Source organism: Panulirus ornatus, chromosome 8 (assembly GCF_036320965.1).
Source record: "Panulirus ornatus isolate Po-2019 chromosome 8, ASM3632096v1, whole genome shotgun sequence".
NCBI lineage: Eukaryota > Metazoa > Arthropoda > Malacostraca > Decapoda > Palinuridae > Panulirus > Panulirus ornatus.
In genome coordinates, this window is record NC_092231.1 from 27,109,018 (window position 1) to 27,132,107 (window position 23,090).

Here is a 23,090-nt window from a genome sequence, read left to right on the forward strand (position 1 = left end):
AGCATTTATGGATCTGGAGAAGGCATATGATAGAGTTGATAGAGATGCTCTGTGGAAGGTATTAAGAATATATGGTGTGGGAGGCAAGTTGTTAGAAGCAGTGAAAAGTTTTTATCGAGGATGTAAGGCATGTGTACGTGTAGGAAGAGAGGAAAGTGATTGGTTCTCAGTGAATGTAGGTTTGCGGCAGGGGTGTGTGATGTCTCCATGGTTGTTTAATTTGTTTATGGATGGGGTTGTTAGGGAGGTGAATGCAAGAGTTTTGGAAAGAGGGGCAAGTATGAAGTCTGTTGGGGATGAGAGAGCTTGGGAAGTGAGTCAGTTGTTGTTCGCTGATGATACAGCGCTGGTGGCTGATTCATGTGAGAAACTGCAGAAGCTGGTGACTGAGTTTGGTAAAGTGTGTGAAAGAAGAAAGTTAAGAGTAAATGTGAATAAGAGCAAGGTTATTAGGTACAGTAGGGTTGAGGGTCAAGTCAATTGGGAGGTGAGTTTGAATGGAGAAAAACTGGAGGAAGTGAAGTGTTTTAGATATCTGGGAGTGGATCTGGCAGCTGATGGAACCATGGAAGCGGAAGTGGATCATAGGGTGGGGGAGGGGGCGAAAATTCTGGGAGCCTTGAAGAATGTGTGGAAGTCGAGAACATTATCTCGGAAAGCAAAAATGGGTATGTTTGAAGGAATAGTGGTTCCAACAATGTTGTATGGTTGCGAGACGTGGGCTATGGATAGAGTTGTGCGCAGGAGGATGGATGTGCTGGAAATGAGATGTTTGAGGACAATATGTGGTGTGAGGTGGTTTGATCGAGTAAGTAACGTAAGGGTAAGAGAGATGTGTGGAAATAAAAAGAGCGTGGTTGAGAGAGCAGAAGAGGGTGTTTTGAAATGGTTCGGGCACATGGAGAGAATGAGTGAGGAAAGATTGACCAAGAGAATATATGTGTCAGAGGTGGAGGGAACGAGGAGAAGAGGGAGACCAAATTGGAGGTGGAAAGATGGAGTGAAAAAGATTTTGTGTGATCGGGGCCTGAACATCCAGGAGGGTGAAAGGAGGGCAAGGAATAGAGTGAATTGGAGCGATGTGGTATACCGGGGTAGACGTGCTGTCAGTGGATTGAATCAAGGCATGTGAAGCGTCTGGGGTAAACCATGGAAAGCTGTGTAGGTATGTATATTTGCGTGTGTGGACGTATGTATATACATGTGTATGGGGGGGGGTTGGGCCATTTCTTTCGTCTGTTTCCTTGCGCTACCTCGCAAATGCGGGAGACAGCGACAAAGCAAAAAAAAAAATATATATATATATATATATATATATATATATATATATATATATATATATATATATATATATATATATATATATATATTACGCTTAATCACTGTTTCCGGCATCAGCAAAGGAGCGCCAGGAAACAGATGAAGAATGGCCCATCCACTCATACACACACACCCATTATTACACACACACACACACACATATTATACTATTTTTCTTACAATACTTAATCGCCGTCTCCCGCATTAGCGAGATACCGCAAGGAAACAGACGAAAGAATGGCCCAACCCACCCGCATACACATGTATATACGTAAACGCACACACACACGCACATACACATACCTATACATTTCAACGTATAAACACATATACATACACAGACATACACATGTACATATTCAAACTTGCTGCCTTCATCCACTCCCGTCACTAACCCACCACACACGGCAGCATCACCCCCCCCCCCCAGGGAGCCCTAGGAAAAGACAAAAAAGGCCCTATTCATTAACACTCAGTCTCTAGCAGTTATGTGTAATGCACTGAAACCATAGGTCCCTTTCCACATCCAGGCCCCACAAAACTTTCCATGGTTTACCCCAAACGCTTCACATGCCCTGGTTCAATACAATGACAGCACATCTACCCCAGTATACCACATCGTTCCAATTCGCTCTATTCCTTGCATGCCTTTCACCCTCCCATTTGTTTAGGCCCCGATCACTCAAAATCTTTTTCACTCCATCCTTCCACCTCCAATTTGGTCTCCCACTTCACATTCCCTCCACCTCTGACACATATAACCTCTTTGTCAATCTTTCCTCACTCATTCTCTTCATGTGACTAAACCATTTCAACACACCCTCCTCTACTCTCTCAATCACACTCTTTTTATTACTACACATCTCTTTTACCCTTTCATTACTTACTCGATCAAACCACCTCACACCACATATTGTCCTCAAACATCTCATTTCCAATGCATCCACCCTCCTCCACACAACCCTATCTATTGCTCCTGCCTCGCAACCATATAACATTGTTGGAACCACTATTCCTTCAAACATAACCAATTTTGCTCTCCAAAATAACATTCTTGCCTTCCACACATTCTTCGACACTCCCAGAACCTTCGCCCGCTCCCCCACCCTGTGACTCACTTCCACTTCCATGGTTCCATCTGCTATTAAATCCCCTCCCAGATATCTAAAACATTTCACTTCCTCCAGTTTTTCTCCAATCAAACTTACCTCCCATATAACATGTCCCTCAACCCTACTGAACCTAATAACATTGCTCTTATTCACATTTACTCTCAGCTTTCTTCCTTCACACACTTTACCAAACTCAGTTATCAACTCCTGCAGTTTCTCACCCGAATCAGCCACCAGCACTGTATAATCAGTGAACAACAATTGACTCACTTCCCAAGCCCTCTCATCCACAACGGACTGCATACTTGCCCCTCTCTTCAAAGCTCTTGCGTTCACCTCCCTAACCACACCATCAATAAACAAATTAAACAACCATGGAGACATCATGCACCCCTCCCACAAAGCGACAGTCACTGGGAACCAATCACTTTCCTCTCTTCCTACTTGTACACATACCTTACATCCTTGGTAAAAACTTTTCACTGCTTTTAGCAACAAATCTCCCACACCATATACTCTTAATACCTCCACTAAGCATCTCTATCAACCATATCATATGCCTTCTCCAGATCCATAAATGCTACATAAAAATCCACCTGTTTTTCTAAGTATTTCTCACATACGTTCTTCAAAGCAAACACCTTATCCATCCATCCTCTACCATTTCTGAAACCACACTGCTCTTCCCCAATTTGATGCTCTGTACATACCTTTACCCTCTCAATTAATACCCTCCCATATAATTTCTCAGGAATACTCAATAAATTTATACCTCTGTAATTTGAACACTCTCCTTTATCCTTTTTGCCTTTGTACAATGGCATTATGCATGCATTCTGCCAATCCTCAGGCACTTCACCATGAACCATACATACATTGAATATCCTTACCAACCAATCAACAACACAGTCACCCTCTTTTTTTATAAATTCCACAGCAATACCATCCAACCCACCACCTTGCTGGCTTTCACCTTCTGCAAAGCTTTCACTACCTCTTCTCTGTTTTCCAAACCATTCTCCCTGACCCTCTTACTTCGCACACCACCTCAACCAAAACACTCTATTTCTGCCAATCTGTCATCAAACACATTCAAAAAACCTTCAAAATACTCACTCCATCTCCTCACTGCACCACTTCTTGCCATTACCTCCCCATTAGTCCCCTTCACCAATGTTCCCATTTGTTCTCCTGTCTTGTGCACTTTATTTACCTCCTTCCAAAACATCTTATTCTCCCTAAAATCTAATGATATTCTTTCACCCCAACTCTCAATTGCCCTCATTTTCACCTCTCGCACCTTTCTCCTGACCTCCTGCCACTTTCTCTTATACACTCCCACTCATTTGCACTACTTCCCAGCAAAAATCGTCCAAATACTTCTCTTTCACTAACAATCTTACTTCTTCATCCGACCACTCACTCCTCATTCTAATCTACCCACCTCCCACCTTTCTCATGCCACAAGCATCTTTTGCACAAGCCATCACTGCTTCCCTAAATACATCCCATTCCTTCCTCACTCTCCTTATCTCCTTTGCTCTCACCTTTTTCTTTCCATTCTGCACTCAATCTCTCCTGGTACTTCCTCACACAAATCTCCTTTCCAAGCTCACTTACTCTCACCACTCTCTTCTTCCCAACATTCTCTCTTCTTTTCTGAAAACCTCTACAAATTTTCACCTTCGCCTCCACAAGATAATGATAAGACATCCCTTCAGCTGCCCCTCTCAGCACATTAACATCCAAAAGTCTCTCTTTTACACACCTATCTGGTAAAATGTAATTCAATAATGCTCTCTGGCCGTCTCTCCTACTTACAAACGTATATTTATATATAATTCTCTTTTTAAACCAGGTATTCCAAATCACCAGTCCTTTTTCAGCACACAAATCTACAAGCTCTTCACCATTTCCATTTACAACACTGAACACCCCATGTATACCAATTATATCTTCAACTGCCACATTACTCACCTTTGCATTTAAATCACCCATCACTATAACCTGGTCTTGTGCATCAAAGCTGCTAACACACTCACTCAGCTGCTCCCAAAATGCTTCCCTCTCGTGATCTTTCCTCTTATGCCCAAGTGCATAGGCACTAATAATCATCCTCTCCATCCACTTGCAGTTTTACCCATTTCAATCTAGAATTTACTTTCTTACACTCTATCATAAAACTAGGTTAAAGGAGTGCAGAGATGGAGTCTGGTGGTGAGATATGGCAGCTAGTGGCAAACCTATTTGTGGATAATACTGTGTTGTTTGTGGAAAGTGAAGAGGGGTTGCAGAAGGTTGTAAGAGTGTTTATGATGTGTGTAAACAGAGGAGATTGAAGGAAAATGCAAGTAAAAGTAAGAAATGGTGTTTGACAGGAAACAGAGTGAAAGTATAATTTGTAAAGCCATAAAGAGTGAAAGAAGAAAGTGAACTAAATTGTGCTGTGGATATGGGAAGAAAAGGCTAAAAGAAGTGAGGGAATTTATGTATCTGAGAGCTGTCTCAGGTAAGAGTGGTGATATGGAAGGAGAGATATGAGACAGAGCAGTACAGGGTAGAAGAGTTACTGGGTCCCTTAATAGAATAATGAAAAATAGAGGTGTAAGTATGGAAGCAAAGGAAAAATTAAAGGACAGCATAGTCCTCCCACCCCTGACCTATGCAGCCAAAACATGGATGTGGAATGAGGCACTAAGGTCAAGAATCCAGGCAGTGAAAATGAGCTATTTGAGAAGAGCATGTGGTGTGACTAGATGGAATGAAGAAAGAAATGAAAAGTTGTATGAGAGATGTTGTATGGCAAGGAATGCAAAGGGAATTAATTGTGGAGTGGTAGAATGGGTGAAACATAATACTTAGAGGTGGTTTAGGCATGTGGGAAGAATGCAAGACTAGGAGTCTGCAAGAAGAATGTATGATTGTATAATCAAAGGGGTTGATGTGAGTGGGAGACCACCTGTGACATGGGCATAGGGGGGAAGGAATACTGGAGGGAGAGAAACAGAGGAAGAATGCATGGAATGGTGTATGTGAGGGAGGCATGTAAGAACTGGGATAAGTGGAGACTCTTTTGCCATGGCCATCCCTTGATGGGAGTTCCTGGAGGGAATAGGCATCAAAGATATAGATGGATAGATAGAGAGAGAGGTATATACTTTTTTCCACACATGTTTGTCATTTACTGCATCAGCTTACAAATGGATTTAAAATATCCTTATGAACACCACAGTTTCATGCTGTATAACACCTGTAACTTGCCAACAAATATATATCAAACTCAAATATCTAACAACATGTATTCTGAATCAAGAAGTATGAGCATAAAAACTGTAAACATTGATGTATATAGACATTTTAGAAGCTCATTACACAATATCATGCATGTGATACACATGGAAGAGATATGACGGAAGAGAGGGATAAAAGAGCCTGGCTGACTATGTGGTAGTAGATGAAAGGCTGAGAAAGGTTGTACTGAATGCTAAAGCTTTGAGAGGATTCTTTGGAGATTCTGATCGTTTTGCAGGGGTAATAGTGTTGGCAAGTGAAAAGATGAATCAGAAAGAATGCAAGAAGTAGTAAAGAAGAGTGACAGAAAGTTTAGACAAAAGTGCAGTAAATTTAAGGATGCATTCAAGTGTAAATGAGTTGTTTAAAATGTTTAGAGAAAGAATGTTATAGGCTGTAAAATCAGAAGTTGGATACATTGTCATGAAATATGAGATTAAAAGGAAAAATGCATAGTGGGCGGATGAGATTAAAAATGCTGTGGAAGAGAAGAGAAAGGCATATGGCAGACTGCTTGAAAGAAATGTACCAGTGGAAGTTCAGCAAAGGAGAAAAGAAAAATATAAGATATGTAAATGGAATATCAAGAAGATGATAAAGCAAAGAAAGAGTAGATGAGGATTTTGGAAGAAAGTCAAGTGAAAACTTTAGAGAAAATAAAAAAACTGTATTGGATGGTGGTGAAAGACAAAAGAGGTGGATGTAAGAATGGAAACATAAATTTGAGAAGTAAGGAAGGGAAGCATCTGAATGAAAAGGAAGAAGTGAAAGGAAGATGAAAGAGAATTTCGAAGAACTGATGAAAGTGCGAGTGGGTGAGGTAGTAGTTGTTGCACGGAGGATGGAAGGAAACGGATTCAAGTGTAGGGCATATAACAAGAAGGGAGGTAATAAGAGCAATAACGAGAAAGAAGATAAGCAAGGCACCTGGAGTGGATAGGATTATGGTTGAAATGTTGAAGTATGGAGTAGAAAGTGTGATTGAGTGGATGCATTTGATATGCAATTTAGCATGGAAACAGAGAGTTGTGCCAGAGGATTACATGAAAGCTATTACTGCTTTATTCAGAGGAAAAGGTGCTAATGATGTCTGTATCAATTATTGGGGTATAAATCTATCCCTGGGGATAGGGGAGAAAGAATACTGTCCATGTATTCCCTGCATGTTGTATAGGGAACTAAGACGGGCAGGAGCAGATGGCTGGAAATCCTCTCTTCCCATACAACCTTCCAAAAGAAAGAACAGAGTAAGGAGCCAGGTGAGGATTTTCCTTCAAAGGCTCTTCCATCTGTTCTTGATGTTACCTTGCTCAGGTGATAAATGGCGAACATATATGAAAAAAAATTTTAATTTACTATACCAGGAAATGTGTATGCAAGAATGTTGATTGACAGAGTGATGGATGTCACTGAATTCAGTATAAGTGAGAAGCAAGGGAGTTATAGAAAAGAGAGGGGATGTATGGATCAGACTTTTGCACAGAGGAAGACTGTGGAGGCTACAAAGCTGTATGCAGCTTTTATGGATCTGGAGAAAGCATATGAGGGAGTCAAGTGGAATTTTTTATGGGATGTGTTGAGGATATGGGGTACAGGGACAAATGTTGGATGGTGTGAAAGCCTTCTATTGAGGAGTAAATGCATGTGTAAAAGAGGATGGAGAGTGAGCGAAAGTTTAGGTATACATGTGGGTGATGAGAAAGATGAAAGCATAACTAGGGTAAAGGGGTACAGAGATGGAGTGTGGTGGTGAGATATGATGGCTTGTGACAATCCTGTTTAAAGATCATACTGTGTTGTTTGCTGGGAATAAAAAGGAGTTGCAGAAGGTTGTAAGGGTGATTTATGATGTATAGGCATAGGTGATTGAAGGTAAGTTTGAGTAAAAGTAAAGTAATGGTGCTTGAAAGGAACAGAGTGAACGTATATATTTTGCAAAGCCCTATACAGCAAGACCAAGTAAGTGTGCTAAACTGTGTTACAGATGTGGAAGAAAGACTGAAAGAGGTGACGGACTTAGTAATTGAAAGCTATCTTGGGAAAGTTTGGTGATATGGAAGAAGAGGTAAAGGAGAGACCACTACAGAGTAGAAGAATCAGAGGGTCCCTAAATCAAATGATGAAGGGTAAAGGTGTGAGCATGGAAGTGAAGAAAGGATTAAGGAACAGTACAGTCTCCCTGTCCCTAACCTATACTGCTGAAACATGGACACTGAATAAGTCACAGGGGTAAAGAATTCAGGTTATGGAAAAGAGGTTTTTGAGAAAACCAAGTGGTATGACTAGATGGCACAAAGAAAAAACAGAGGGTGTATGAGATATCTGGTATGGCAGGGACTGCAAAGAAAATGAATTGTGCAATGGTAGAGTGGGTGAAACATAATACTTTGAGACTGTCTGGAAATGTGGAAAGAATGCAAGACAGGGAGTTTACAAGGAGTGTGTATGATAGTATGATTAAAGGGACTGGAGTGAGAAGACCAATTGTGACATGGGGAAACAGAATGGAAGAGTACTGGAGAAAGAAAAATGGAGTATGTGGGGTGTATGCAAGGGAGGCTTATAAGGACAGGTATAAGTGAAGACTCTTTTGTCATAGCCATCCCCTTGATGGGAGTTCCTGGAAGGAATATCCATTGAAGATATGGACAGATAGAATAACAGCATATCAGGGGATAGATACCTTAATACTGAATATATCTGTAAGATATACAATTAATCAATAAAATCAACCTCAAAACACAAGAAATTGAGAAATTAACTCACCATGTGTTCATTTGGCTGGCATTTGTATACAAACATTAAGCGGGACTCACAGATCTTGGCAAGCACAGAGGCTTTTAAAGGATGTAGGGAGTATTTCCATTTGTTTTAGAAGAGAGAAAAGGTTTTCTGAAGCCTTGGGGTAAGTCTGTATGTCATCGTTAAAGGGAATAAATGTGTAACCCATGGATAGCAGAAGACAGTGAAAGTAGTTTAAAAATTCACAGAATGGAAAGTTTAAAAATGAAGGAAGTTTGCTAAGATTTAAACACCTAAAATTACACCATGATTTACATAAATGTTTATGAAATGTTGAGTTTAAGTGGCTGAGTCTATTTATGAGACTAATAAAACTTTAGTTTATATTTCAAATTCTGTCCGTGTCACTGGTTCTGTTAAGACATCATTTTTACCTAGGTATGTATTAAGAAATGTAGTTTCCTCACCTCAGCCCAAATGGATGCTCTCTAAGATACTGTTCACTTTATCAGCATTATGGCTCTCCAATATCTTCCTTTGAAAACTCGGTTTCATACAGCTTTTGCATCAGGAAAAGGAATAAGTGAGATTCATAACATTCCTATTCATCAAATTACCTGAAGCTTAAAGATCCTTTATATGGGTAATGATAAATCTAAATCAAAAGTATTTAAAAAAGAAAGGCAAATTCAGGAAAAGGCCTATTTCAATACAGCCACAGAAAATTTCTCCTCTGGAATATCATCCTTTACGTCTGGTTGGGACTCAAATACTTCACTTGCTATCACAGAAAATTAAAAAGGAGGACATTTGTTTGCCCATCTAGGCTTCTTATAGCCTTTATCAGCAAGATATATTTCCTATTGGGTCAATAAGTTTGTTTTCCTTTTACAACCACAGCTGCCTGAAAGAAACCATGATAAAAGGGAAGATAATTCTAACTTGGTTGTCTTAAGACACCTCCAACAGGATGACATTAAATAGAAGGGTCTTTGGCATTTGGCGGCACTTTATTTTAATCTAGCCAATCTTTCTTGTATGACTCTAGATATGCCACCTTTAGAAAGGGGCAGCTCAAAGTGAAGCCTAGACTCTTGTTAAAGGTAGGTCCTTCCTTAAGTTTTCCTTAGAATTTTCTCAAAAGTTCCTCTCCCTTCTGGGGGTTTATGCCAAGATGTTCAAAGGACTAACATGTTTGACGAAAAATTTGTCTTGAAGGGTGAAAAGCATATTCTCTGCCATAGGCAGAGGCCCATGAAAATACATCCATTCTGCCTTCTCTTCCTTTCCCTCCTCTCTTTCTAGCAAATCCTTGCTTTACCTTTGATAGTAACAGTTCAAGGCACAGACTCCAGTCATCGGTAATGATGAAGGTGATAGCTAGGAGCCTGGTACTTCCTCAACTCAGAGATATAAAATTACAGGCCCAGGCAAGATACTATATGGTTGCTTGTCCTAATGAATGAATATCTGCTAGCTGCCAGCCTCAAAAATATCAGTGGTCAAAGAGAATGAATCCTCATGGAAACACCTCATTTTTGGAGATGCAAATGATGTTTCAACCTTCCCATGGGGAAGTATTCTTTCTCATATACTCATATAACTCTGCTTCCATGAGAGAAATGGTTTATCATCCATTAAATGCACATTCTTTTAATAAAATATCTAACTCAAGTATTCCAATGTTATATATGCTATCTAAAAACCATACCTTTTCTTTACATTGCTGTAAAAAGTCCTGACGTGCATATTCTCTTCGTCTTATGTGGCGGTAAACATGAAACTCTCCACTACCAGCTCCTGCGCTGGATCCCATAACATTACGAACAAACTCAGCTGGTTCAGAGAACTTCTTGTCTTTTGGTCGGTCTGGGATGAACGCAAGTTTCTCCTGTGGAAATAAGTAACAAATGTTGCACTAAAGAGTTTATCAAACTATTCCATTTCACGTATTACAAAATCTTCTAACATGTAAAGTAAACAAGTGTCAGAAGAGGATGGAACGAGGAGAATGGGAGGATCAAACTGGACATGAATGGGTGAAGAGAGAGATTTTGAGTGATCGGGGCCTGAATGTACAGGATGGGGAAAATCATTAATGGGATTAGGATAGAGTGAATCGGAACAATGTGGTATACAGAGGTCAACATGCCATCAATGGACTAAAACAGGGCATGAGAAACATCTAGGGAAACCATGGAAATGTCTGTCAGGTCTAGCTGTGGACAGGGAGCTGGGCTTTCCGTGCATGACATATGACAGCTAGAGGATACATGTGAGAAAATGCTGCCTTTCTTTGTCTTTTCCCAGTGTTACCTCAGTAATGCAGGCCACAGCAATCAAGTATATGTGCATGTGTGGGAGTTTATGTATATATATGTGTATGTGGGTGGGTTGGGCCATTCCTCATCTGTTTCCTTGCACTACTTTGCTGACACAGGAATTGGCAATGAAATCTAAAAAAATAAATTTATTTATCTATTTACTATACTTAATCATTGTTTCCCACGTCAGCAATGTAGCACAGAGAAATATACAAAGAATGGCCCAACCATTCATATACACATATATATATACATAAATGCCCATACATGCACATATACATACACAGACATATACATATATACACATTCTTACTTGCTGTCTTCATCCCTTCCCATCGCCATCCCGCCACACAGCAAAAAGCAACCCCTCCCCTTCAGCGAGACAGCCCTAGGAAAAGACAACAAAGGGCACATTCATTCACACTCAAGTCTCTAGCTGCCATGCGTAATGCACTGAAACCACACCTCCCTTTCCACATCCAGGCCCCACAAAATTTCCATGGTTTACCCCAGACGCTTTACATGGCCAGGTTCAATCCACTGACGGCATGTCAACCCCAGTATACCACATTGTTCCAATTCACTCTATTCCTTGCACTCCTTTCACCCTCCTGTGTGTTCAGGACCCAATCGCTCAAAATCTTTTTCACTCCATCCTTCCACATCCAATTTGGTCTCCCACTTCTCCTTGTTCCCTCCACCTCTGACACATATATCCTCTTTGTCAATCTTTCCTCACTCATTCTCTCCATGTGTCAAAACCATTTCAACACACCCTCTTCTGCTCTCTCAACCACACTCTTTTTGTTACTGCACATCACTCTTACCCTTACGTTATCTACTCGATCAAATCACCTCACACCACATACTGTCCTCAAACATTTCATTTCCAACACATCCACCTTCCTCCACACAACCCTATCTATAGCCCATGCCTCGCAACCATATAACATTGTTGGAACCACAATTCCTTCAAACATACTCATTTTTGCTCTCCATGATAATGTTCTCACCTTTCACACATTCCTCAATGCTCCCAGAACCTTCACCCCTTCCAGCCACCCTGTGACTCACTTTTGCTTCCATGGTTCCATCCACTGATAAGTCCACTCCCAGATATCTAAAACACTTCACTTCCTCTAGTTCTTCTCCACTCAAACTTAACTCCCAATTAACTTGTCCCTCCAAACTACTAAACCTAATAATCTTGCTCTTATTCACATTTACTCTCAACTTTCTTCTTTCACACACTTTACCAAACTCAGTCACCAACTTCAGCAGTTTCTCACCTGAATCAGCCACCACCACTATACAATCAGTGAACAACTGACTCACTTCCCAAGCCCTCTCATCCACAACAGATTACATACTTGCCCCTCTCTCCAAAACTCTTGCATTCATCTCCCTAACCACCCCATCCATAAACAAATTAAACAGCCATGGAGACATCATACTTCCCTGCCACAAACCGATATTCACTAATAACCAATCACTTTCCTCTCTTCCTATTCGTACAGATGTCTTAAATCCTTGGTAAAAACATTTCACTGCTTCTAGCAACTTACCTCCCACACCATATACTCAGGCACTTCGCCATGCTCCATACATATAATGAATATAATTACCAACCAATCAACAACACAGTCACCCCCTTATTTAATGAATTCCACTGCAACACCATCTAAACCCGCCGCCTTGCAAGAATCCATCTCCTGCAAAGCATTCACAACCTCTCCTCTCTTCACCAAATCATTCTCCCTGACCCCTCTCACTCTGTACACCACCCTAACCCAAATGCCCCATATCTGCCACTTTATCATCAAAAACATTCATCAAACCTTCAAAATACTCACTCCATCTCCTTCTCACTTCGTCACTACCTGTTATCATTTCTCTACTTGCTCCCTTCAATGATGTTCCCATTTGTTCTCTTGTCTTATGCACATTATTTACCTCCTTGCAAAACATCTTTTTGTTCTCCCTAAAATTTAATATTTTCTCACCACAACTCTCATTTACCCCCGTTTTCGACCCTTGCATCTTTCTTTTGACCTCATGCCAATTCTTTTATATATCTCCCAGTCATCTGCACTATTTCCCTGCAAATATCATCCAAACACCTCTCATTTCTCTTTTACTAATGATCTTAGTTCTTTATCCCACTACTCACTACCTCTTCTAATCTGCCCACCTTTCTCATACCACATGCATCTTTTGTGCAAGCCATCACTGCTTCTCTAAATACGTCCCATTCCTCACCCACTCCCATCATGTCATTTGCTCTCACTCTTTGCCATTATATACTCAATCTCTCCTGGTGCTTCCTCACACAAAGTTTCCTTCCCAAGATGAAAGCCGGAAAGGTGGTGGGTTTCGATGGTATTGCAGTGGAATTTATTAAAAAAGGGGTGACTGTGTTGTTGACTGGTTGGTGAGGTTATTTAATGTATGTATGACTCATGGTGAGGTGCCTGAGGATTGGCAGAATGCATGCATAGTGCCATTGTATAAGGCAAAGGGAATAAAAGTGAGTGTTCAAATTACAGAGGTATAAGTTTGTTGAGTATTCCTGGGAAAGCATATGGGAGGGTATTGATTGAGAGGTTGAAGGCATATACAGAGCATCACATTGGGGAAGGGCAGTGTGTTTTCAGGAGTGGTTGAGGATGTGTGGATCAGGTGTTTGCTTTGAAGAATGTATGTGAGAAATACTTAGAAAAACAAATGGATTTGTATGTAGCATTTATGGACCTGGGGAAGGCATATGATAGAGTTGATAGAGATGCTCTGTGGAAGGTATTAAGAGTATATGGTGTGGGAGGTAAGGTGCTGGAAGCAGTGAAAAGTTTTTATCAAGGATGTAAGGCATGTGTACGAGTAGGAAGAGAAAAAAGTGACTGGTTCTCAGTGAATGTCGGTTTGCGGTAGGGCCGCATTATGTCTCCATGGTTGTTTAACTTGTTTATGGATGGGGTTGTTAGGGAGGTGAATGCAAGAGTTTTTGGAAAGAGGGCCAAGTATGCAGTCTGTTGTGGATGAGAGAGCTAGGGAAGTGAGTCACTTGTTCGCTGATGATACAGCACTGGTGGCTGATTCAGGTGAAAACTGCAGAAGCTGGTGACTGAGTTTGGTAAAGTATGTGAGAGAAGAAAGCTGAGAGTAAATGTGAATAAGACCAAGGTTATTAGGTATAGTAGGGTTGAGGAACAAGTCAACTGGGAGGCAAGTTTGAATGGAGAAAAACTGGAGGAAGTGAAGTGTTTCAGATATCTGGTGTGGATTTGGCAGCAGATGGAATCATGAAAAGTGAATCATAGGGTGGGGGAGGGGGCGAAAGTTCTGGGAGCTTTGAAAAATGTGTGGAAGGCGAGAACATTATCTCGGAAAGCAAAAATGGGTATGTTTGAAGGAATAGTGTTCCAACAATGTTATATGGTTGTGAGGCGTGGGCTGTAGATAGGATTGTGCGGAAGAGGGTGGATGTGTTGGAAATGAGATGTTTGAGGACAATATGTGGTGTGAGGTGGTTTGATCGAGTAAGTAATGAAAGGGTAAGAGAGATGTGTGGTAATATAAAGATTGTGGTTGAGAGGGCAGAAGAGGGTGTATTGAAATGGTTTGATCACATGGAGAGAATGAGTGAGGAAAGATTGACAAAGAGGATATGTGTGTCAAAGGTGGAGGGAACAAGAAGTGTGAGACCAAATTGGAGGTGGAAGGATGGAGTGAAAAATATTTTGAGTGATCAGAGCGTGAACATGCAGGAGGGTGAAAGGCATGCAAGGAACAAAGTGAATTGGAATGATGTGGAATTCCGGGGTTGACAAGCTATCAATGGATTGAACCAGGGCATGTAAAGTGTCAGGGGTAAACCATGGAAAGTTTTGTGGGGCCTGGATGTGGAAAGGGAGCTGTGGTTTCGATGTATTATACATGACAGCTATAGAATGAGTGTGAACGAATGTGGCGGGCTGTCATTTCACATGTGGAGGGCTGGCGACGGGAATGAATAAAGGCAGCAAGTATGAATTATGTACATGTGTATATATGTATATGTCTGTGTATGTATATGTAGGAATATGTTGAAATGTATCTGTGTGTATATGTGGATGTGTGGACATGTCTGTATATACTTGTGTATGTGGGTGGGTTGGGCCATTCTTTTGTTTGTTTCCTTGCACTACCTCGCTAACGCAGGAGACAGCAACAAAGTATGAAAAAAAAATAATGATGTGGTATACTAGCTGTCATGTATAATGCACCGAAACCACACCTCCCTTTCCACATCCAGCCCCCACAAAACCTTCCATGGTTTACCCCAGACGCTTCACATGCCCTGGTTCAATCCACTGAAAGCACGTCGACCCCGGTATACCACATCGTTCCAGTTCACTCTATTCCTTGCACGCCTTTCACCCTCCTGGATGTTCACGACCTGATCACTTAAAATCTTTTTCACTCCATCTTTCCACCTCCAATTTGGTCTCCCACTTCTCCTCATTCCCTCCACAACTGAGACATATATCCTATTTGTCAATCTTTCCTCACTCATTCTCTCCATTTGACCAAACCATTTCAAAACACCCTCTTCTACTCTGTCAACCACATTCTTTTTATTACCACACATCTCTCTTACCCTTTCAATACTTACTCAATCAAACCACCTCACACCCCATATTGTCCTCAAACATCTCATGTCCAGCACATCCACCCTCAGCCCATGCCTCGCAACCATATAACATTGTTGGAACCACTATTTCTTCAAACATATCCATTTTTGCTTTCCAAGATAACGTTCTCACTTCCATAATTATTCAACGCTCCCAGAACTTTCGCTCCCTCCCCCACCCTATGATTCACTTTCACTTCATTGGTTCTATCCACTGCCAAATCTAATCCCATATACCTAAAACACTTCACTTCCTCCAGTTTTTCTCCATTCAAACTTACCTCCCAATTGACTTGTCCGTTAACCCTACTGTATCTAATAACCTTGCTCTTATTCACATTTACTCTCAGCTTTCTTCTTTCATACACTTTACCAAACTCAGTCACCAGCTTCTGCAGTTTCTCACACGAATCAGCCACCAGCGCTGTATCATCAGCGAACAACAACTGACTCACTTCCCTAGCTCTCTCATCCACAACCGACTGCATACTTGCCCCTCTTTCCAAAACTCTTGCATTCACCTCCCTAACAACCCTATCCATAAACAAATTAAACAACCATGGAGACATCACGCACCCCTGCCGCATACCAACATTAAGTGAAAACCAATCACTTTCCTTTCTTCCTACAAGTACACATGCCTTACATCCTCGATAGGAACTTTTCACTGCTTCAAACAACTTGCCTCCCACACCATATATTCTTAATACCTTCCACAGAGCATCTCTATCAACTCTATCATATACCTTCTCCAGATCCATAAATGCTACATACAAATCCATTTGCTTTTCTAATATTTCTCAAACCAATTCTTCAAAGCAAACACCTGATCCACACATCCTCTACCACTTCTGAAACCACACTGCTCTTCCCCAATCTCATACTCTCTGTACATGCCTCCACCCTCTCAATCAATACCCTCTCATATAATTTCCTAGGAATATTCAGCAAACTTATACCTCTGTAATATGAGCACTCACTTTTATCCCCTTTCAATTCGTACAATGGCATTATGCAAGCATTCCGCCAATCCTCAGGCACCTCACCATGAGTCATACATACATTACATAACCTTACCAACCAGTCAACAATACAGTTACCCCTCTTTTTAATAAATTCCACTGCAATACCATCCAAACCTGCTGCATGCTGGCTTTCATCTTCTGCAAAGCTTTTACTACCTCTTCTCTGTTTACCAAATCATTCTCCCTAACCCTCTCACTTTGCACACCACCTCGACCAAAACGCCCTATATCTGCCTCTCTATCATCGAACACATTCAACAAACCTTCAAAATGCTCACTCCACATCCTTCTCACATCACCACTACATGATATCACCTCCATATTAGCCCCCTTCACTGATGTTCCCATTTCTTCCCTTGTCTTACGCACTTTATCTACCTCCTTCCAAAACATCTTTTCATTCTCCCTAAAATTTAATGATACTCTCTCACCACAACTCCCATTTGCCCTCTTTTTCACCTCTTGCACCTTTCTCTTGACCTCCAGCCTCTTTCTTTTATACATCTCCCAGTCATTTGCATTATTTCCCTGCAAAAGTCGTCCAAATGCCTCTCTCTTCTCTTTCACTAATAATCTTACTTCTTCATCCCACCACTCACTACCCTTTCTAATCTGCCCAGCTCCCATGCTTCTCATGACACAAGCATCTTTTGCGCAAGCCATCACTGCTTCCCTAAATACATCCCACTCCCCTTACATCCTTTGTTCTCACCTTTTTTCCATTCTGTACTCAGTCTCTCGTGGTACTTCCTTCACACAAGTCTCCTTCCCAAGCTCACTTACTCTCACCACTCTCTTCACCCCAACATTATATATGTATATATATATATATATATATATATATATATATATATATATATATATATATTTTTTTTTGTCGCTGTCTCCCGCGTTTGCGAGGTAGCGCAAGGAAACAGACGAAAGAAATGGCCCAACCCACCCCCATACACATGTATATACATACGTCCACACACGCAAATACACATACCTACACAGCTTTCCATGGTTTACCCCACACACTTCACATGCCCTGATTCAATCCACTGACAGCATGTCAACCCCGGTATACCACATCGATCCAATTCACTCTATTCCTTGCCCTCCTTTCACCCTCCTGCATGTTCAGGCCCCGATCACACAAAATATTTTTCACTCCATCTTTCCACCTCCAATTTGGTCTCCCACTTCTCCTCGTTCCCTCCACCTCCGACACATATATCCTCTTGGTCAATCTTTCCTCACTCAATCTCTCCATGTGCCCAAACCATTTCAAAACACCCTCTGCAGCTCTCTCAACCACGCTCTTTTTATTTCCACACATCTCTCTTACCCTTACGTTACTTACTCGATCAAACCACCTCACACCACACATTGTCCTCAAACATCTCATTTCCAGCACATCCATCCTCCTGCGCACAACTCTATCCATAGCCCACGCCTCGCAACCATAAAACATTGTTGGAACCACTATTCCTTCGAACATACCCATTTTTGCTTTCCGAGATAATGTTCTCGACTTCCACACATTCTTCAAGGCTCCCAAGATTTTCGCCCCCTCCCCCACCCTATGATCCACTTCCGCTTCCATGGTTCCATCCACTGCCAGATCCACTCCCAGATATCTAAAACACTTTACTTCCTCCAGTTTTTCTCCATTCAAACTTACCTCCCAATTTACTTGACCCTCAACCCTACTGTACCTAATAACCTTGCTCTTATTCACATTTACTCTTAACTTTCTTCTTTCACACACTTTACCAAAATCTGATTTCATTGCCAAAGTATTAAAAAATACTCAGCTAAACTTTTGGATAATGAGGGGCAACTATTTGAATCAATATAAAAGTGGCATATCAACAAAGTCTGACTAACTGGGAAACAGAATAGCTTTCCCCAAGCTAATCTCTTACAAAATGAAAAGATCACTCAAGAGTCAATTAAAAGAAATGTCTATTTTCAAGATCTAGTTTTCAAATGATGCGTGAACATTGTGTTCTTGGTATTTACTACTGTACTATGAGGAATGGTCAACTTCAGTTAACTATAGTAGCCTTGAAATTAATCTATACTGCAAGCACAAATCCAGCATACTGTACTCACTATAACAAAAGGATATTTGTGCACAGTTTTTATGATTCACCAAGAGTACTTACTATGCATACTATCTGGACTTTTCAGTTTCCTTTCTAACAATAGGCTACTAAATACAACTACTGTAAAACAAATGTGCATAACCTTTTTTTTTATCTATCAACCTGTTTCATTTCCCAATTACACAAAACAGAACACGTGCATACTACAAAGCCACATACGCCTATTTTCAAGATTAATTTGCAAAATTGGGGGCCCTTGGCTCTAACCTTGCAGGCTGGAAGAGGTCAAGCACCCCCAGTTCCTTGGCTTTTTGTAACTGAAATGAAACCACCTACCATTCTGAGAAGTCTATTGTGTGTATATATATATATATATATATATATCTTTTTCTTTTCTTTCAAACTATTCGCCATTTCCCGCATTAGCGAGGTAGCGTTAAGAACAGAGGACTGGGCCTTTGAGGGAATACCCTCACCTGGCCCAATTCTCTGTTCCTTCTTTTGGAAAATTGAAAAAAAAAAGTCGAGAACATATTTTCGGAAAGTAAAAATGGGTATGTTTGAAGGAATAGTGGTTCCAACAATGTTGTATGGTTGCTAGGCGTGAGCTATGGATAGAGTTGTACGCAGGAGGGTGGATGTGCTGGAAATGAGATGTTTAAGGACAATATGTGGTGTGAGGTGGTTTGATCGAGTAAGTAATGTAAGGGTAAGAGAGATGTGTGGAAATAAAAAGAGCGTGGTTGAGAGAGCAGAAGAGGGTGTTTTGAAATGGTTTGGGGCACATGGAGAGAATGAGTGAGGAAAGACTGACCAAGAGGATATATGTGTCAGAGGTGGAGGGAATGAGGAGAAGTGGGAGACCAAACTGGAGGTGGAAAGATGGAGTGAAAAGATTTTGAGTGATCGGGGCCTGAACATGCAGGAAGGTGAAAGGCGGGCAAGGAATAGAGTGAATTGGATCGATGTGGTATACCGGGGTCGACGTGTTGTCAATGGATTGAATCAGGGCATGTGAACCATCTGAGGTAAACCATGGAAAGTTCTGTGGGGCCTGTATGTGGAAAGGGAGCTGTGGTTTCGGGCATTATTACATGACAGCTAGAGACTGAGTGTGAACGAATGGGGCCTTTGTTGTCTTTTCCTAGCGCTACCTCGCACGCATGAGGGGGGAGGGGGATGTTATTCCATGTGTGGCAAGGTGGCGATGGGAATAAATAAAGGCAGACAGTATGAATTATGTACATGTGTATATATGTATATGTCTGTGTGTGTATATATATGTGTACATTGAGACGTATAGGTATGTATATTTGCGTGTGTGGACGTGTATGTGTATACATGGGTATGGTGGTTTGGGCCATTTCTTTCATCTGTTTCCTTGTGCTACCTCGCAAAAGATGCTTTGGAAGGAGGTAAATAAAGTGCGTAAGACAAGAGAACAAATGGTAACAATAATAAAGGGAACTAATGGGGAGCTTATAACAAGAAGTAGTGAAGTGAGGAGATGGAGTGAATATTTTGAAGAATTGTTGAATGTGTTTCATGATACACTAGCAGATATAGAGTGTTTTGGTCCATTTGTTTTTCTAAGTATTTATCACACACATTCTTCAAAGCAAACACCTGATCCACACATCCTCTACCACTTCTGAAACCACAATGCTCTTCCCCAATCTGATACTCAGTACATGCCTTCACCCTCACAATCAATACCCTCCCATATAATTTCCCAGGAATACTCAACAAACATATAACTCTGCAATTTGAACGCTGACCTTTATCCCCTTTGCCTTTTTACAAAGGCACTATACATGTATTCCACCAATATATATATATATATATATATATATATATATATATATATATATATATATATATATATATATATATATATACATATTATCCCTGGGGATAGGGGAGAAAGAATACTTCCTACGTATTCCCTGCGTGTCGTAGAAGGCGACTAAAAGGGAAGGGAGCGGGGGGCTGGAAATCCTCCCCTCTCGTTTTTTTTTTTTTTTAATTTTCCAAAAGAGGGAACAGAGAAGGGGGCCAGGTGAGGATATTCCCTCAAAGGCTCAGTCCTCTGTTCTTAACGCTACCTCGCTATCACGGGAAATGGCAAATAGTATGAAAAAAAAATATATATATAATATATATATATATATTTTTTTTTTTTTTTATACTTTGTCGCTGTCTCCTGCATTTGCGAGGTAGCGCAAGGAAACAGACGAAAGAAATGGCCCAACCCCCCCCCCATACACATGTACATACACACGTCCACACGCGCAAATATACATACCTACACAGCTTTCCATGGTTTACCCCAGACGCTTCACATGCCTTGATTCAATCCACTGACAGCACGTCAACCCCTGTATACCACATCGCTCCAATTCACTCTATTCCTTGCCCTCCTTTCACCCTCCTGCATGTTCAGGCCCCGATCACACAAAATCTTTTTCACTCCATCTTTCCACCTCCAATTTGGTCTCCCTCTTCTCCTCGTTCCCTCCACCTCCGACACGTATATCCTCTTGGTCAATCTTTCCTCACTCATTCTCTCCATGTGCCCAAACCATTTCAAAACACCCTCTTCTGCTCTCTCAACCACGCTCTTTTTATTTCCACACATCTCTCTTACCCTTACGTTACTTACTCGATCAAACCACCTCACACCACACATTGTCCTCAAACATCTCATTTCCAGCACATCCATCCTCCTGCGCACAACTCTATCCATAGCCCACGCCTCGCAACCATACAGCATTGTTGGAACCACTATTCCTTCAAACATACCCATTTTTGCTTTCCGAGATAATGTTCTCGACTTCCACACATTTTTCAAGGCTCCCAAAATTTTCGCCCCCTCCCCCACCCTATGATCCACTTCCGCTTCCATGGTTCCATCCGCTGACAGATCCACTCCCAGATATCTAAAACACTTCACTTCCTCCAGTTTTTCTCCATTCAAACTCACCTCCCAATTGACTTGACCCTCAACCCTACTGTACCTAATAACCTTGCTCTTATTCACATTTACTCTTAACTTTCTTCTTCCACACACTTTACCAAACTCAGTCACCAGCTTCTGCAGTTTCTCACATGAATCAGCCACCAGCGCTGTATCATCAGCGAACAACAACTGACTCACTTCCCAAGCTCTCTCATCCCCAACAGACTTCATACTTGCCCCTCTTTCCAGGACTCTTGCATTTACCTCCCTAACAACCCCATCCATAAACAAATTAAACAACCATGGAGACATCACACACCCCTGCCGCAAACCTACATTCACTGAGAACCAATCACTTTCCTCTCTTCCTACACGTACACATGCCTTACATCCTCGATAAAAACTTTTCACTGCTTCTAACAACTTGCCTCCCACACCATATATTCTTAATACCTTCCACAGAGCATCTCTATCAACTCTATCATATGCCTTCTCCAGATCCATAAATGCTACATACAGATCCATTTGCTTTTCTAAGTATTTCTCACATACATTCTTCAAAGCAAACACCTGATCCACACATCCTCTACCACTTCTGAAACCGCACTGCTCTTCCCCAATCTGATGCTCTGTACATGCCTTCACCCTCTCAATCAATACCCTCCCATATAATTTACCAGGAATACTCAACAAACTTATACCTCTGTAATTTGAGCACTCACTCTTATCCCCTTTGCCTTTGTACAATGGCACTATGCACACATTCCGCCAATCCTCAGGCACCTCACCATGAGTCATACATACATTAAATAACCTTACCAACCAGTCAACAATACAGTCACCCCCTTTTTTAATAAATTCCACTGCAATACCATCCAATCCTGCTGCCTTGCCGGCTTTCATCTTCCGCAAAGCTTTTACTACCTCTTCTCTGTTTACCAAATCATTTTCCCTAACCCTCTCACTTTGCACACCACCTCGACCAAAACACCCTATATCTGCCACTCTGTCATCAGACACATTCAACAAACCTTCAAAATACTCATTCCATCTCCTTCTCACATCACCACTACTTGTTATCACCTCCCCATTTACGCCCTTCACTGAAGTTCCCATTTGCTCCCTTGTCTTACGCACCCTATTTACCTCCTTCCAGAACATCTTTTTATTCTCCCTAAAATTTACTGATAGTCTCTCACCCCAACCCTCATTTGCCCTTTTTTCCACCTCTTGCACCTTTCTCTTGACCTCCTGTCTCTTTCTTTTATACTTCTCCCACTCAATTGCATTTTTTCCCTGCAAAAATCGTCCAAATGCCTCTCTCTTCTCTTTCACTAATACTCTTACTTCTTCATCCCACCACTCACTACCCTTTCTAAACAGCCCACCTCCCACTCTTCTCATGCCACAAGCATCTTTTGCGCAATCCATCACTGATTCCCTAAATACATCCCATTCCTCCCCCACTCCCCTTACTTCCATTGTTCTCACCTTTTTCCATTCTGTACACAGTCTCTCCTGGTACTTCCCCACACAGGTCTCCTTCCCAAGCTCA

At 41.3% G+C, this 23,090-nt stretch overlaps 1 protein-coding gene across 1 annotated transcript in view; it reads right to left on the minus strand.

Annotated features, from left to right (window-relative positions):
• LOC139749876 (PRKR-interacting protein 1 homolog) overlaps positions 1-23,090 on the minus strand; it is a 69,393-nt gene that overhangs the window by 24,073 nt on the left and 22,230 nt on the right. Inside the window, exon 2 of the mRNA XM_071664249.1 lies at positions 10,177-10,356. Coding sequence (XP_071520350.1) covers positions 10,177-10,356 — 180 coding nt within the window. The remainder of the gene's footprint in view (positions 1-10,176; positions 10,357-23,090) is intronic.